We start from the raw sequence: 17,932 nt of genomic DNA, 5'->3' as shown, positions 1-17,932 counted from the left end.
GATAAAAGTAAAACATTACAACTGAATTCTTATAAAAAGTAAAACTTGAACGTACCTGTAGAGGTTGCAGCACACATGATGAATATCTGAGAAGACCAAATGGACTCTGATGATCTCTGTGTTGGACGTCTCTTTTGAAAATGAATGGCTAATCTTTTCTGACTGTTGTAATAAGTTCAGACTTCTTATCTCTTGATGGGCGTTCACTCTGGTCTCTGCAGGGCTGAACTTTCTGTCATTGGTCTGAACATAACGTGACAGCCATATGATGATAAACTGTAAATGCTGTTAACCTTCAGTCCTATAAAAACCTCTACACTGACACTGTTAGCGATACATTCATTTTATGACAACTACAGTGGATACTCAGGAGGTTCATGGTAAACTATATTTAAAGTCACATCTTTTCTGCAGCATCAGGACCTTGTTGATTGGAATCACTGTCCAAGTTACAAATAATATATTGTAATTTAAATATTGACATTATAAGAAGGATGTCAAACTGACAAAACAATAAGGATTAAATCTCCCAATGCATAGAAAGTAAATGATTAACTGCAGTCACTGTTGTTGAGATGTAAAGACCTCATGATAACAGAAACATTTTAAACCTTTACAATCATATCTTTGATGGAAAGTTGTAGATCTGCAGAACAAAATGTTCACATGAAGATAAGAAACGTTACATCAATCAATGATTCATTCATTTTCAAAGGAGATATCACAACCATCGATGTGCAGGTTAAAGTTTTAATACTTTTTAACTGAGTAGTTCACTGCTGAAGATATTGGTAACAATAATAATGACTATAATAATCATACAGTTTATTTGATTGTCACTGTTCGAATCCAGCAGCACACAGTCATTTATACTTTACACAAAGGTCACATTTTTAAAAATGCAGTGAACAAAATAATTAGATTTCCAGGAAATAGAATATAGCAAAAATGATTTACAGACTAACTGATAAAAGTTAACTAAAATCTCTTTTTATTCTGCACCTCAACTTGTTGAACGAGCCACCAGGGAAACGTGCATCCCTAACTTCAGTTAGCTGCATAGCTCAGATCATTGTGATGTGATTGTGGATGATTCTGCATTGATTCATAAATTCATTTTTCTAAATATTTTTTCTAGATATTATAAGAAGGAGCAACCAAGTATAAAGTGTCAGCAATGACTTAATGAAAATTAAACCTCCCAACGCACACAAAGTCATTGATTAACTGCAGTCACTGTTGTTCAGATCTAAAGACCTCATGATAACAGAAACATTTTAAACCTTTACAATCATATCTTTGATGGAAAGTTGCACATCTGCAGAACAAACTGTTCACATGAAGATAAGAAATGTTCAATCATTACAACCAGCTGGAACAATGATTCAGTCATTGTCAAAGGAGATATCACAGATGTGCAGGTCAGAGTTTAACACCTTTTACCTGAGTAGTTCACTGCTGAAACTATTAATGAATAATCAATGAAATGCTGAACATTCACTTGTTCAAAGCAGAAAATCTGAATAAGAGAGGAAGACAAACAAAAAGTGAGTCAGTGAGACAAAGAACATGGAAGAAGATGAGACAAAAGTCCAGAGACAAAAGATCAAATTATAAAAACTGCAACGTATAAAATAATTTAATTTCAATGAATAAAAAAATAATTTGCAGGCTAAGTGATAAGAATGTATTTTTAAGCCTTACATATTGTTACTTGCTATTTTCTCACATTTTCTCCTTGTCAATCAACCAATCTTTATTTATAAAGCACCAAATCACAACAAAGTCATGTGAAGGCTTTTTCCACATAGAGCAGGTCTAAACAGCAGGTTTCATTTAAAGAGACCCAACATTCCCACATGAGCAGCACTTGGTGACAGTGGAGAGAAAAAACTCCCTTTAACAGGAAGAACCCTCAGAACCAGACTCAGAGTGGGAGAACATCTTTTAACAGGAAGAACCCTCAGAACCAGACTCAGAGTGGGAGAACATCTTTTAACAGGAAGAACCCTCAGAACCAGACTCAGAGTGGGAGAACATCTGCCTGGACCGGTTGGAGAGAGAAGAAGGAGAGGAGGAGAGAGGAAGGAGAGGAGAGAGAGGAAGGAGAGGCGAGAGAAGCACATTGAAGGTCCGGGACTGGAATCTGTCATCCGGACGTCTACAGGCCCAGATTACCTGTGAGACGAGAAAGCACAGACAACTCCGGGGAAGAAGTTTAGCTTATTGATGCATTAATAGAACATGAATGTTAATGGATATAGATGGATGGATAGAGAGAGAGAGGGAGGAGGAGAGAGGAGCCAAGTGCATCATGGGAGTCCCCCGGCAGTCTAAGCCTATAGCAGCATAAACTAGGAGCTGGAACCGGCCCCAACTATAAGCTTTATCACAAAGGAACGTTTTAAGCCTACTCTTAAACTTAGAGAGGGTTCTGCCACCTGGAACCAATCTGGGAGATGGTTCCACAGGAGAGGAACCTGAGAACTGAAGGCTCTGCCTCCCATTCTACTTTTAGAGATACTAGGAACCACAAGTAGGCCTGCATGCTGGGAGTGCAGTGTTCTAGTAGGTTCATAATGTTCTATGAGCTGGGAGCGCAGTGTTCTAGTAGGTTCATAAGGTTCTATGAGCCGGGAGCGCAGTGTTCTAGTAGGTTCATAAGGTTCTATGAGCTGGGAGCGCAGTGTTCTAGTAGGTTCATAAGGTTCTATGGGCTGGGAGCGCAGTGTTCTAGTAGGTTCATAAGGTTCTATGGGCTGGGAGCGCAGTGTTCTAGTAGGTTCATAAGGTTCTATGGGCTGGGAGCGCAGTGTCCTAGTAGGTTCATAAGGTTCTATGAGCTGGGAGCGCAGTGTTCTAGTAGGTTCATAAGGTTCTATGAGCTGGGAGCGCAGTGTTCTAGTAGGTTCATAAGGTTCTATGAGCTGGGAGCGCAGTGTTCTAGTAGGTTCATAAGGTTCTATGAGCTGGGAGCGCAGTGTTCTAGTAGGTTCATAAGGTTCTATGGGCTGGGAGCACAGTGTTCTAGTAGGTTCATAAGGTTCTATGGGCTGGGAGCGCAGTGTCCTAGTAGGTTCATAGGTTCACTCTCCTTTCTGTACAGTGAACTCAGTCAACTCTGCATTTACTGAATCAGTCATAATACAAAACCACAAAAATATGACTTTTACAGTTCTGTTTGAGCAGAAGTTGTTTCTCCCTCTCTCAATATCCTGCCAGGATGTTTTGAGGACCAAGGATTGATTTTCAGGTGAATGATAAGGTCTGCTGTACAAAGGAAGGAAGGGAAATAGATCCACTGTAATGAGTGATCAACAGGAGAAGAAACAGAGTAATGTGTCTGTGTGTCTCAGTGTTAGCTGCCTTCATACAGATTCTCAGCTTGTGTTTTTAAACCTGCAGAAAGAAAGAAAAACTTCATCCACAGATTCTCAGTTATCTGGAAGTATTTTACAGTCAGTGTTTCTGATGACTCAAAGTTTGGAGGTTGTGAGTTTGATCTGTAGTTGACTCAGTGAGATTTTAAGTCTGACCTTTTTAAAGTTTTAAGAACAATCAGCACTCACACTTAGATAAAGGTGAGTGACATAAGCAGATGGGTAATCTGTCTCTATGTGACTGGATGTTGGTTTGACTGCAGCTGGAACATTTTAAATAGTTTTAATCTGTGAACTCTGCTGTCTTTGTGTTTTAATGTTAATATGATGTGTTCATGTTCATGTCTTTGTGTTTTTATGTTAATATGATGTGTTCATGTTCATGTGCTTTTGGGGACACATGAAGTAATTTATTGATTGAAAAGTTCAAATATGAAACAAACAACAGCATTAGACAACATTTATTTCATACATCAAAGTGGATTCAACATGGATTAAATCTGTTTTATATGAATATTTCACATTTTGCCAACCAGTGAAATACAGGCATCACTTGAGTTTAAATGCTGACAGATGATCTAAAGCAACTTTTATATCACAGTTCTACAACAAATCAAAGAGACCAAAAGGGAACCAACTTGATCCTCTGATTGCACTCAGCACTGATTGTTATCTAAACTGTTGCAGCAGGTAAGTACAGCTCTTTAAAGGATCTCACAGCGATGTTGAGGATCCTGTAATTGAAATTTCAGTGCCTGTATTTCAGCTTCAGACCTTGCCTGCTTCTCATACATTTCTTTCATCATTTCCTTCATTGCAGCCAACATGTCATTGTTGTGTTTGGCCTTCAGTTCCTCCAGCTCTTTGTTCCTCTCGGGCTCACGCTCTTTCAGGATTTCTCCTTCTCGATGGATTCTTCTGTTTTCTGGAACATTTCTGTGGTGTAGTGTGACCCTCCATTGTCCTGAATCATCTTCTCTACTTTATCCAGAAGCTGACTGACTTGTGACCGGTCATCAGCATCGTTGTTGAAGACGTGATAATGGCCGTAACACTTCTGGATGATGTCGCTCAAGTCCTCGCTCTTTGAGAGAAACTCTTCAATGGTTTGTTTCTTCAGTCTGTCTCCATGAGTGAACAGTATCATTGTGTATTTAGGTGCATCTTCACCAAACGTTTGTTGAATCAGTCTCACTGTTTGTCTCTCCTCCTCTGTGAATCTGCCCAGCTGGAGAACCACCAGGAAGGCATGTGGACCAGGAGAAGACAAAGTCATGCACTCCCTGATCATCTTCCAGGCATCTTCATTGGTTAAAGTTGTGTCAAACAGTCCTGGAGTATCGATGACTGTAACTTTTCTCCCTTCAATCTCTCTTCTTTCTTTCTTGCACTCAGATGTGACAGAGTCTGCATCTAGTTCGGACTCAAACACTTCTTCACCTAAGATGGTGTTTCCTGTTGAACTCTTCCCCACTCCCGTCTTCCCAACCAGAACAATCCTCCACTCATCAGAAGCTGCAGACAAACACACAGAAACACACAGAAACACACAGAAACACACAGGGACATTACATTGTCATGTTTAACATTACAAACATTACAACTGAATTCTTATAAAAAGTACCTGTAGAGGTTGCAGCACACATGATGAATATCTGAGAAGACCAAATGGACTCTGATGATCTCTGTGTTGGACGTCTCTTTTGAAAATGAATGGCTAATCTTTTCTGACTGTTGTAATAAGTTCAGACCTCTTATCTCCTGATGGGCGTTCACTCTGGTCTCTGCAGGGCTGAACTTTCTGTCATTGGTCTGAACATAACGTGACAGCCATATGATGATAAACGGTAAATGCTGTTAACCTTCAGTCCTATAAAAACCTCTACACTGACACTGTTAGCGATACATTCATTTTATGACAACTACAGTGGATACTCAGGAGGTTCATGGTAAACTATATTTAAAGTCACATCTTTTCTGCAGCATCAGGAATTTCTTGACTTGAGATTAAACTCAAATTACAAATTAAAATTTTGCTTCAGAATGATGTGTTCATTTATTCATTTATTTATTTATTTATTGACATTATAAGAGGAAGGATGTTAACGTGTGTCAAGGATGAAACAATAAAGATCAAACATCCCAGTGTACAAAAAGTAATTGATTAACTTTAGTCACTGTTGTTCAGATCAAAAGACCCCATTATAAAAGAATCATATCAAACTTTTACAATCATATCTTTGATGGAAAGTTGCAGATCTGCAGAACTAATGTACAAATGAAGATAAGAAATGTTACATCATTAAAACAGACTGGAACAAAGATGTAATCAATAATCAGTGAAACTGTGATGGCCCCAGCTGTTACTGTGTTGTAGTTTTGTGTGAGTAAGGCAGGGCAGTTTCATTTATATAGCGCATTTCATACACAATGGCAACTCAATGGGCTTTACATAAAACAGAAAAACATGTAATTTGATAATTAACCCCACCCCCTGTAATAAAAACAAAGTACAGAAAAATAGACAGAGAGAAATAAAATGCTAGAATAGAGCATTAAATATAAGAATGCAGCATAAAATAATAAATTAGCTTTAACATCATTAAAAGGACATAGAGTGCAAATGAAAGATTAAAATGTAAAGTGCTTTAAAAGAGCTCAATCATAAGCTCAGGAGAAGAGAAATGTTTCTAACCTGGATTTAAAAATGATTTCAGTTCTGCTGGTAGTTTGTTCCAGTTGTGTAAAAGCTGCTTCATCATGTTTAGTTTGAACTCTGGGCTCAACTATCTGACCTGAGTCAGTAGATCTCAGAGCTCTGGGCTCAACTATCTGACCTGAGTCAGTAGATCTCAGAGCTCTGGGCTCAACTATCTGACCTGAGTCAGTAGATCTCAGAACTCTGGGCTCAACTATCTGACCTGAGTCAGTAGATCTCAGAGCTCTGGGCTCAACTATCTGACCTGAGTCAGTATATCTCAGAGCTCTGGGCTCAACTATCTGACCTGAGTCAGTAGATCTCAGAGCTCTACTGGGTTTATATTCTACTAACAAGTCATTCATGTATTCTGGACCTTAACCATTCAGTGATTTGTAGACCAGTAACAGAACTTTAAAATCTATTCTATCGCTGACTGGGAGTCAGTGTAAAGACTTTAGAACTGACTGGGAGCCAGTGTAAAGACTTTAGAACTGACTGGGAGCCTGTGTAAAGACTTTAGAACTGACTGGGAGCCAGTGTAAAGACTTTAGAACTGACTGGGAGCCAGTGTAAAGACTTTAGAACTGACTGGGAGCCAGTGTAAAGACTTTAGAACTGACTGGGAGCCAGTGTAAAGACTTTAGAACTGACTGGGAGCCAGTGTAAAGACTTTAGAACTGGAGTAATGTGCTCTGATCTCTTTGTTCTGGTTAAAACTCGAGCTGCAGCGTTCTGAATGAGCTGCAGCTGTTTAATGCTTTTTTGTGGGAGTCCAGTCAGAAGACCGTTACAGTAGTCGAGTCTACTTGAGATGAAAGCATGAATCAACTTCTCCTGGTCTGTTTGAGACATAAAACCCTTCACTCTGGATATGTTCTTAAGCTGATAGAAGGCTGTTTTGGTGACTGATTTGATGTGACTGCTGAAGGTCAGATCTGAGTCTATCAGCACGCCAAGGTTTCGGACTTGGTCCCTAGTTTTTAGAGAGAGTGACTCGAGATGTTTACTGACAGCAATCCTCTTCTCTTTATTGCCAAAAACAATGACCTCAGTTTTGTCCTGATTTAATTGAAGGAAATTTTGGTTCATCCAATTAGTTACTTGCTCTAAACAGTGACACAATGACTGTATTGGACTGTAGTCATCTGGGGACAGTGCTAGGTATATCTGTGTGTCATCTGCATAACTGTGATAGTCTACATTAGAGTTCGAGTTCGAGAATTTGACCCAAGGGCAGCATATATAGACTGAACAGAAGGGGTCCAAGAACTGACCCCTGACCCAAGGGCAGCATATATAGACTGAACAGTAGGGGTCCAAGAACTGACCCCTGAGGAACTCCACATGTCAGAGCCACTCGATCGGATTCATAACTTCCAATGGTCACAAAATAACTCTGCTCTTCCAAGTAGGACCTGAACCAGTCTAGGACTGTTCCACTGAGTCCTGCCCAAGTTTCCAACCTGTTCAACAGTATACTGTGATCCACAGTGTCAAATGCAGCACTGAGATCCAACAGGACAAGAACTGACACCTTGGCTGAGTCAGTGTTCAACCTTCTGTCATTTAACACTCTAGTAAGTGCTGTTTCTGTACTGTGGTGAGGTCGGAAGCCTGATTGAAATTTGTCAAAAAGGCCACTGGAGTTCAAGAAATTACTGAGTTGATTAAAAAACACTTTCTCAACGATCTTGGCTATAAAAGGAAGATTTGAGATAGGTCTGTAGTTGGTTAACATGGAAGCATCCAGCGTTCTCTTTTCTAAGAGTGGCTTAGAGTATTATGTAATGTTGTTTTAATGTTATGTGTCTTTTTGTGTGAGTATTTTAATGCCTACTGACAGATTACCAGTTCCAACCAGGACTGTCTGCGTCAAGGCACCAATCTACTTAAACTAAATGCTGTTAACCTTCAGTCTAAGTATAAAAACGTCTACACTGACACTGTCAGCAATACTACTATATGAAGTTTTATAACAAAGTTCAGGAACGGAGATCACGCCTCATACCTTCTCAATTTCCACACAAGCAGTACTTAAGTCTTAAGCTTAAGCTTCCCAGAGCCCTCAGCCTCTTTTCCTCTGACAGCGCCAACGTCATCAGACACCTCTCTACATCTCCAGGGGAAGATCCTGCTACCAGTGATCCGGAGCCACTGCCCCTCCCCACCACCCCCCTCTCCATCCCACTGGAGGTCCGGCAGGCAAGGCTACTGGAGAAATTACCGCGACTGGGCGCAAAATCCGGTGCCAACTTTCCGACCATCAACCAACTTTGAAAATATCTGGCCGGACCATTGCCTGCCCAAAGCACGGACTCAACCAGTTGAACATCACTTTTCACCACTCAGACTGAAAGTCCACACTCTTCCAACTTTACACGAACTGCAGCAAAACATCACACTTGCCCTCCACGCGAGTCGGCTGCGACATCGACGACGTCATTGCACGCTGCCTCATTCATTGATTCACTCGATTGTTTGTTTATTCATTTGTTCATCCATTCGTTTGTTCATTCAGTCGTTTGTTCATTCATTCATGCATTTGTTGACGAAGCCCCCTCCATCTTTTCCCCTACACTAGCTAACACCTGACCGACCACCTTCTGCTCCTTTTCTTAAAGGTAGGGACAAAAGAGGTAGATTGGTGCTCTACCAGGATGATGGTCCTCAATAACTGCAGCAACCTCGCTTCCTTGTTGTCATTTCCTCCACACCTGCTCCTCCAGCAGTGAGGCTCACATTAGGAAGACCGTCCCCATATTCCTATCAAGCATGTATTATGCCAAAGAGTTGATTATTTAAAGTTTACATCACCAGTGCATCTCTTCGGCATCTTCTGAAAGGGCGCTTAATGTTTCATAGTATGCCTGACCTTTATGGTGCAAAAGCATTATTACAATATCGCTGCACTGGATCCTGCTAAACAACTATACACATCAGTCACTCGCTTTGCTAGGCCACCTCAACTACACAATTCCCATTACTCCCCTAGGCCGAGCCCTCCTATCCCACCTCCCACGACCTTATAGCAATGGAAGACACACGCAGGATTGAATTAGAACCGTGGCATCAGTTCCTCTCCTTGTGGAACGTCATCTCTCCTATGACTACCACATCTCCAGGCCTAAAGACACCAAACTGGTCACCAACATGGCCCCTTGCATTGGCTATGAAGGCTGCTTCAATGGTAGATGGTTCTCTGCCACATGGCCTTCCGAGTTCTTGTCTCTGACCCTGTTACCGCCATCTACGTAACGTATCCGTTAATTGTTGCAGCCATCCTTTTGGGGGCACGAGTGGTAAAAAATTAACATAACTCCGATAACACAGTGGTCGTAGACATCAACAGCGGCCGTTTACGTAACTCAGACATCACGTCTTTCATACGAAAGGATCAATCACCAGTTCACCATCCAAGCGCATCACATACTCGGCTACAGAAACTTCATCGCTGATTCACTTTCTCATTTCTCTTTCCAGAAATTCAGACGTTAAGCACCTCCTGACTCTGATCCCACTGTTTTCAGCCACCATCTTCCCCTAAACCCTCGACTGGAACATTTCAACTGTTTCTACATCCGACTACATCCGATTAAGACAAACCAGCCGCGCCTCCCCACTTGATCCATTATTCATTACTGAAACAGGTATAGTAACCACACGTTTTGGTTCCACTTCCACCTGGGGCAAATCCTAATCAAATCCAGCGTATCCCCAGAATCATACTCAGGTCATTCATTCCGCATCGGCGCGGCCTTCTCAGCTTCACGACAAAGTATCCCGGACAACATCATTAAAATGTAAATATTTAACTTACACCCGCCACAACACTACTGACATTATAAATGCTCAAACGCTCCTGTCTTCTGGAAGATTTTTTGGGGGTCTGCAATTTGGACCAGACATTAAGACAGCTCCCCCACCCAGAGTCTCATCCCGCCCCGGTTCCATCCACACACCCATCTAGAAGACGGGTACAGCATCCTGCGCCCCCTCATCGACCCGGCACCCGGCTTCAATTTTCATCCACAGCACTCACTACACCTCTCTTTTCTTCCTACTCCTCCCTCATGACTCATCACTTCCCTCATCCCCTCAACCCACTTGGGTTGGAAGGATGTTAACCTGTGTCAAGGATGAAAAAAGATCAAACCTTCCAGTGTACAAAAAGTAATTGATTAACTTCAGTCACTGTTCAGATCAAAAGACCCCATTATAAAAGAATCATATCAAACTTTTACAATCATATCTTTGATGGAAAGTTGCAGATCTGCAGAACAAATGTACAAACGAAGATAATAAACGTTACATCATTAAAACAGACTGGAACAAAGATGTAATCAATAATTAGTGAAACTGTGATCGGCCCCAGCCGTTACTGTGCTGTATTGTATTGTGTAACGTTGTTTTAATGTTATGTGTCTGTTTGTGTGAGTATTTTAATGCCGACTGACAGATACCAGTTCCAACCAGGACTGTCTGCTTCAAGGCACCAGTCTACTTAATGTCTGAGGTTCCTGGCTGGCACCAAGGATCAGAGTTAGTAGTAGGTTTTATTATACCAATTAAAACCACCAATCAGGACTGTCTCTAAAGCACACACTCTCCTTTCTGTACAGTGAACTCAGTCAACTCTGAATTTACTGAATCAGTCATAATACAAAACAATAAAACTATGACTTTTACAGTTCTGTTTGAGCAGAAGTTGTTTCTCCCTCTCTCAATATCCTGCCAGGACGTTTTGAGGACCAAGGTTTGATTGTCAGGTGAATGATAAGGTCTGTTGTACAAAGGAAGGAAGGGAAATAGATCCACTGTAATGAGTGATCAACAGGAGAAGAAACAGAGTAATGTGTCTGTGTGTCTCAGTGTTAGCTGCCTTCATACAGATTCTCAGCTTGTGTTTTTAAACCTGCAGAAAGAAAGAAAAACTTCATCCACAGATTCTCAGTTATCTGGAAGTATTTTACAGTCAGTGTTTCTGATCAAATGACTCAAAGTTTGGAGGTTGTGAGTTTGATCTGTAGTTGACTCAGTGAGATTTTAAGTCTGACCTTTTTAAAGTTTTAAGAACAATCAGCACTCACACTTAGATAAAGGTGAGTGACATAAGCAGATGGGTAATCTGTCTCTATGTGACTGGATGTTGATTTGACTGCAGCTGGAACATTTTAAATAGTTTTAATCTGTGAACTCTGCTGTCTTTGTGTTTTAATGTTAATATGATGTGTTCATGTTCATGTCTTTGTGTTTTAATGTTAATATGATGTGTTCATGTTCATGTCTTTGTGTTTTAATATTAATATGATGTGTTCATGTTCATGTCTTTGTGTTTTTATATTAATATGATGTGTTCATGTTCATGTCTTTGTGTTTTTATATTAATATGATGTGTTCATGTTCATGTGCTTTTGGGGACAAATGAAGTAATTTATTTATTGAAAAGTTCAAATATGAAACAAACAACAGCATTAGACAACATTTATTTCATACATCAAAGTGGATTCAACATGGATTAAATCTGTGTTATATTAAAATTTCATATTTTGCCAACCAGTGAAATACAGGCATCACTTGAGTTTAAATGCTGACAGATGATCTAAAGCAACTTTTATATCACAGTTCTACAACAAATCAAAGAGACCAAAAAGGAACCAACTTGATCCTCTGATTGCACTCAGCACTGATTGTTATCTAAACTGTTGCAGCAGGTAAGTACAGCTCTTTAAAGGATTACACAACCACGACGACGAGGAGGAGGAGCGTGGACTGCAGGCTTCTGTGCCTCTCTTTCAGCCTGAATCCTTGCTTCCATCTCACGTCTTTCCTTCATCATGTCTTGCTCTATCGCTAACTTGTCCCTGTTATGTTTGGTCTTCAGTTCTTCCAGCTCTTTGTTCCCCTCGGCCTCACGCTCTTTCAGGATTCGTTGTCTCTCTCTCTCAAAGGCTTCTTCAGCTTTCTCGAACATTTCTGTGGTGTAGTGTGACCCTCCATTGTCCTGAATCATCTTCTCTACTTTATCCAGAAGCTGACTGACTTGTGACCGGTCGTCAGCATCGTTGTTGAAGACGTGATAACGGCCGTAACACTTCTGGATGATGTCGCTCAAGTCCTCGCTCTTTGAGAGAAACTCTTCAATGGTTTGTTTCTTCAGTCTGTCTCCATGAGTTAACAACACCATCACGTATTTAGGTGCATCTTCACCAAACGTTTGTTGAATCAGTCTCACTGTTTCTTTCTCCTCCTCTGTGAATCTGCCCAGCTGGAGAACCACCAGGAAGGCATGTGGACCAGGAGAAGACAAAGCCATGCACTCCCTGATCATCTTCCAGGCATCTTCATTGGTTAAAGCTGTGTCAAACAGTGATGGAGTGTCGATGACTGAAACCTTTCGCCCTTCAATCTCTCCTGTTTCTTTCTTGCACTCAGATGTGACAGACTCTGCAGACACTTCAGACTCAAACACTTCATCACCTAAGATGGTGTTTCCTGTTGCACTCTTCCCCACTCCCGTCTTCCCAACCAGAACAATCCTCCACTCATCAGAAGCTGCAGACAAACACACAGAAACACACAGAAACACACAGGGACATTACATTAACATCATGTTTAACATTACAAACATTACAACTGAATTCTTATAAAAAGTACCTGTAGAGGTTGCAGCACACATGATGAATATCTGAGAAGACCAAATGATCTCTGTGTTGGACGTCTCTTTTGAAAATGAATGGCTAATCTTTTCTGACTGTTGTAATAAGTTCAGACTTCTTATCTCCTGATGGGCGTTCACTCTGGTCTCTGCAGGGCTGAACTTTCTGTCATTGGTCTGAACATAACGTGACAGCCATATGATGATAAACTGTAAATGCTGTTAACCTTCAGTCCTATAAAAACCTCTACACTGACACTGTTAGCGATACATTCATTTTATGACAACTACAGTGGATACTCAGGAGGTTCATATAAAACTATATTTAAAGTCACATCTTTTCTGCAGCATCAGGACTTTGTTGATTGGAATCACTGTCCAAGTGGACTTATACTAATAATGACTTCATTTAAAACATGTAAATGTTTCCTGATCTCCATGGTAACCAGATGAAATGTAATATTTAGAACAATAGTATTCCATTAGCTTTATTTAATATAAAAGTTATAATGTAAGATCATGCCAAACTAGTTGATATGGTGTTAGGTAGGAAGGAAGGAAGGAAGGAAGGAAGGAAGGATGTAAGATCATGCCACACTAGTTGATATGGTGTTAGGTAGGAAGGAAGGAAGGAAGGAAGGAAGGAAGGATGTAAGATCATGCCGAACTAGTTGATATGGTGTTAGGTAGGAAGGAAGGAAGGAAGGTAGGTAGGAAGGAAGGAAGGAAAGTAGGAAGGAAGGAAGGAAGGAAGGAAGGATGTAAGATCATGCCAAACTAGTTGATATGGTGTTAGGTAGGAAGGAAGGAAGGAAGGAAGGATGTAAGATCATGCCAAACTAATTGATATGGTGTTAGGTAGGAAGGAAGGAAGGAAGGAAGGAAGGAAGGAAGGATGTAAGATCATGCCGAACTAGTTGATATGGTGTTAGGTAGGAAGGAAGGAAGGAAGGAAGGAAGGAAGGAAGGAAGGTGTTTTATTGACTATTTACTGTTTTTAAGCAAGTTGAATTATTTGGTACAAAGTTTTTATGGTTACACCACTTAGACATTTTTACCATAATCCTCTAATATATTCTCTCTAAATGGATTAAAAGCAGAAATTTGATGCTGGGTCCACAAAAACAGAATGTGTGAAGTTATTCATACGTTTAAATTTAAACTGAACCTCGTGGAGACTAAACATCAGTGATAAAAACATATTTAAAGAGTCAGTTATGAATCTCTTTAAATAACAACAACAACATTATAGTTTATATCTGTTCAAGTTTATATGAACCATGTTTGACTATAAGGAAAATATCATTATCATTATTATTATTATTATTATTATTATTATCATTATTATTATTATTATTATTATTATTATTATTATTATTATTATTATTATTATTATTATCATTCTTCGTATCTTTTGACATGAAGTTCTGTAATGAGCTGAATCTGTTTTCAGGTTCTGAGCGTTTGATTCGTTCTCCCTGCAGCAGTAGACGGGTGGAGTTAACGTTCTCCCTGCAGCAGTAGACGGGTGGAGTTAACGTTCTCCCTGCAGCAGTAGACGGGTGGAGTTAACGTTCTCCCTGCAGCAGTAGACGGGTGGAGTTAACGTTCTCCCTGCAGCAGTAGACGGGTGGAGTTAACGTTCATATTGTAATTAAAGTGAGTCATGTGATGTGAAGCCGAACCCTGCAAACAGCCTGAAGGTAATTATTATAATTATTATAATAATTATTATATTAATAATAATTATTCATAAAGAGAAGTTCTGCAGACGCTGTTAAAACGATTCAACAGTAAATTCTGAGTTGTTTCTGCTTTTATTAACGTTTAAAATAGTCAAAATGTTTCTCTGATCAGTGACATCACTCTGATGCTGCTGCTCGCTGACCTTAACTAGTAGATATACATACATATACACACATATACATATATCTATATAATATATAGATATATGTATGTGTATATGTATTTATTATTAGTATAGATGAAACACACTCACCGACTTTCTCTCCGGCCATCTTGGCGATGCCGTCGCTCCCCAGCGCGTTGGACAGGAAGTTTGCCATTTCAGAGTCAGACTGAGAGTTCGGAGGGAAGCTGCTGCTGTTATACTCTCTGCAGGTGAACACACCCCCCCCCTCAGGGACAGGTGTGTCTGCAGGTGAACACACCCCCCCGCCTCAGGGACAGGTGTGTCTGCAGGTAACCCAGGTAACTGCAGGTGAGCATGCTCAGACTGACAGGGAGGGAGGGAGATGTGCTCGTCTCTACAGGAGTGTCTGCAGGGTCGACCTGTCACACAGGTCTGAGACACACACACACACCCACACACACACACTCTCTCTCACACACACACACTCACACACAGACACACCCACACACACCCACCCACACACCCTGACTCTGGACTGCAGGCTGCATGAGAGCAGCTGAGGTGAACCCTCATAGATCAGTACAGGAATGTACAAGTGTTTGTGTCTAGGTGTGTGTGTGTGTGTGTGTGTGTGTGTGTGTGTGTGTGTCCTCCCTCCACAGGAATGTAAAGAAGCATCATGACTCATAAACAGGTTATATTTCAGTGTTTTATGATCATTGAACCAATCAGAATCAGTTCAACATCACAAACACTGAATGAGCCAATCAGGACGCAGACTGTTGATTTTAATAGCAGCTGCATCAGAAACAGGAAGTGTGTGTGTGTGTTTGTTTTCCTATCCTGGTGGGGAACGACTCCTGGTTTCCATGGGAACGAGCAAACAGCCTCCTGATAGGACTGGTCCCCACAAGGTTGGTGAACCCCAGAGGTCACACGTGGTACTGCAGTGTGGGGACCTTTAGAAAGGCTGGAACCCGGTCAGGGTCCCCACGAGGTAGTAAAACAGGTATGTGTGTGTGTGTAATAACTTCATATCTCTTCATGTCAGTAAATAAGGTTATTGATGGTCATGTGATCAGCTGAATATTAATCTGCAGTTATTTTTATGATGATATTTTCAGTTCATGTTTATGTTGATTTGTGTGTTTCTGTTGTCATGGTGACGCTAAACAACAGCTGCTCTCTGAAAGTCTCACCTGTCGATCAGCAGGTGGCAGCAGAGCTGTGTGTGTGTGTGTGTGTGTGTGTGTGTGTGTGTGTGTGTGTGTGTCTGTCTCTCTGTGTGTGTGTGTGTGTGTGTGTGTGTGTGTGTGTGTGTGTGCGTTTGAGAGAGAGAGTATCTACACACAGTGAACCACTGATGCAGGAAGTTCATCCTCTGCTTGTTTAACTAGTTGGGAGGCGTTCATGGTCCAGATCAATCAATCAATCAATCAATCAATCTTTATTTATAAATCCCAACAGAGTCATGTGAAGGCTCTTTCCACATAGAGCAGGTCTAAACCCAACTCTTCAGGTTTCATTTATAGAGACCCGACATTCCCACATGAGCAGCACTTGGTGACAGTGGAGAGAAAAAACTCCTTTTTTCCTGTCTGCTACCACTCACCTGCTGCTCCCTGTTCTCCTCCTGTCTGCTACCACTCACCTGCTGCTCCTGTCTGCTACCACTCACCTGCTGCTCCCTGTCTGCTACCACTCACCTGCTGCTCCCTGTTCTCCTCCTGTCTGCTACCACTCACCTGCTGCTCCCTGTTCTCTTCCTGTCTGCTACCACTCACCTGCTGCTCCCTGTCTGCTACCACTCACCTGCTGCTCCCTGTCTGCTACCACTCACCTGCTGCTCCCTGTCTGCTACCACTCACCTGCTGCTCCTCTCTGCTACCACTCACCTGCTGCTCCCTGTCCTCCTCCTGTCTGCTACCACTCACCTGCTGCTCCCTGTCTGCTACCACTCACCTGCTGCTCCTGTCTGCTACCACTCACCTGCTGCTCCCTGTCTGCTACCACTCACCTGCTGCTCCCTGTCTGCTACCACTCACCTGCTGCTCCTGTCTGCTACCACTCACCTGCTGCTCCGGTCTGCTACCACTCACCTGCTGCTCCCTGTTCTCCTCCTGTCTGCTACCACTCACCTGCTGCTCCTGTCTGCTACCACTCACCTGCTGCTACCACTCACCTGCTGCTCCTGTCTGCTACCACTCACCTGCTGCTCCCTGTTCTCTTCCTGTCTGCTACCACTCACCTGCTGCTCCCTGTCTGCTACCACTCACCTGCTGCTCCTGTCTGCTACCACTCACCTGCTGCTCCTGTCTGCTACCACTCACCTGCTGCTCCTGTCTGCTACCCCTCACCTGCTGCTCCCTGTTCTCCTCCTGTCTGCTACCACTCACCTGCTGCTCCTGTCTGCTACCACTCACCAGCTCTGGGTCGTGTTTGTCTCTCTGGCACTAACAGCGGGTCCGAACCCAGATACTGAGCTCTGCTGCTCATCACACTGATGCATGTTCCTCACTAATGTTCCTCCATTTAAAAGATAAACAGACTTTACAACCAGAAACATTTATTATAAGAAGCTTTGATACCAAACACATTAACTACTGATGATCTGTTTTTATGTGACATTCAGCAAAGTGAAGAATCAGCAGTAGTTAAAGTATCAGGTATGAAAGATGAGTCACAGTAAACTGAAACTCCTCCTACAAAGAACGAAGAGCAGAAACCGGTCGGTCCGGTCCCCTGACTCACCTGAGAGGCGTCGACTGAAACAGCCTCACACACACATAATAAGCTATAATAACTATAATAAGCTTACAGTCAGGCCCCTCCGTCGCTATGGTAACCAAAATAATAAGGTAACAGTCAGGCCCCTCGGTCACTATGGTAACTATAATAAGATAACAGTCAGGCCCCCTCCATCGCCGTGGCAACTATAATAAGGTTACAGTCAGGCCCCTCCGTCGCCGTGGCAACTATAATAAGGTTACAGTCAGGCCCCTCCGTCGCCGTGGTAACTATAATAAGGTTACAGTCAGACAGTATCTGGTTCATCTGAATGCAGAGAGACTCAACCAGTATTTATTATATAAAAACATAATAATATTAATTGAATGTATTTATTATATAAAAACATCATAATATTAATTAGATGTATTTATTATATAATAACATAATAATATTAATTAGATGTATTTATTATATAAATACATAATAATATTAATTAAATGTGTTTATTATATAAAAACATAATAATATTAATTAGATGTATTTATTATATAATACATAATAATATTAATTAAATGTATTTATTATATAATAAC

The 17,932-nt window shown here is 41.4% G+C and overlaps 2 protein-coding genes across 2 annotated transcripts in view; both read right to left on the bottom strand.

Moving 5' to 3' along the window:
- LOC128373216 (GTPase IMAP family member 8-like) overlaps positions 1-5,026 on the bottom strand; it is a 132,926-nt gene extending 127,900 nt beyond the window's left edge. Inside the window, exons 1-2 of the mRNA XM_053333510.1 lie at positions 5,005-5,026; positions 4,313-4,895 (exon numbers count right to left, since the gene is read on the bottom strand). Coding sequence (XP_053189485.1) covers positions 4,313-4,895; positions 5,005-5,026 — 605 coding nt within the window. The remainder of the gene's footprint in view (positions 1-4,312; positions 4,896-5,004) is intronic.
- Positions 5,027-11,806: 6,780 nt separating this feature from the next.
- LOC128373215 (GTPase IMAP family member 8-like) overlaps positions 11,807-17,932 on the bottom strand; it is a 48,387-nt gene continuing 42,261 nt past the window's right edge. The window contains exons 4-5 of the mRNA XM_053333509.1: positions 14,198-14,214; positions 11,807-12,629 (exon numbers count right to left, since the gene is read on the bottom strand). Coding sequence (XP_053189484.1) covers positions 11,807-12,629; positions 14,198-14,214 — 840 coding nt within the window. The remainder of the gene's footprint in view (positions 12,630-14,197; positions 14,215-17,932) is intronic.

Source organism: Scomber japonicus, chromosome 14, assembly GCF_027409825.1.
Source record: "Scomber japonicus isolate fScoJap1 chromosome 14, fScoJap1.pri, whole genome shotgun sequence".
Classification (NCBI taxonomy): domain Eukaryota; kingdom Metazoa; phylum Chordata; class Actinopteri; order Scombriformes; family Scombridae; genus Scomber; species Scomber japonicus.
This window is presented reverse-complemented; position numbering and strand designations above follow the sequence as displayed.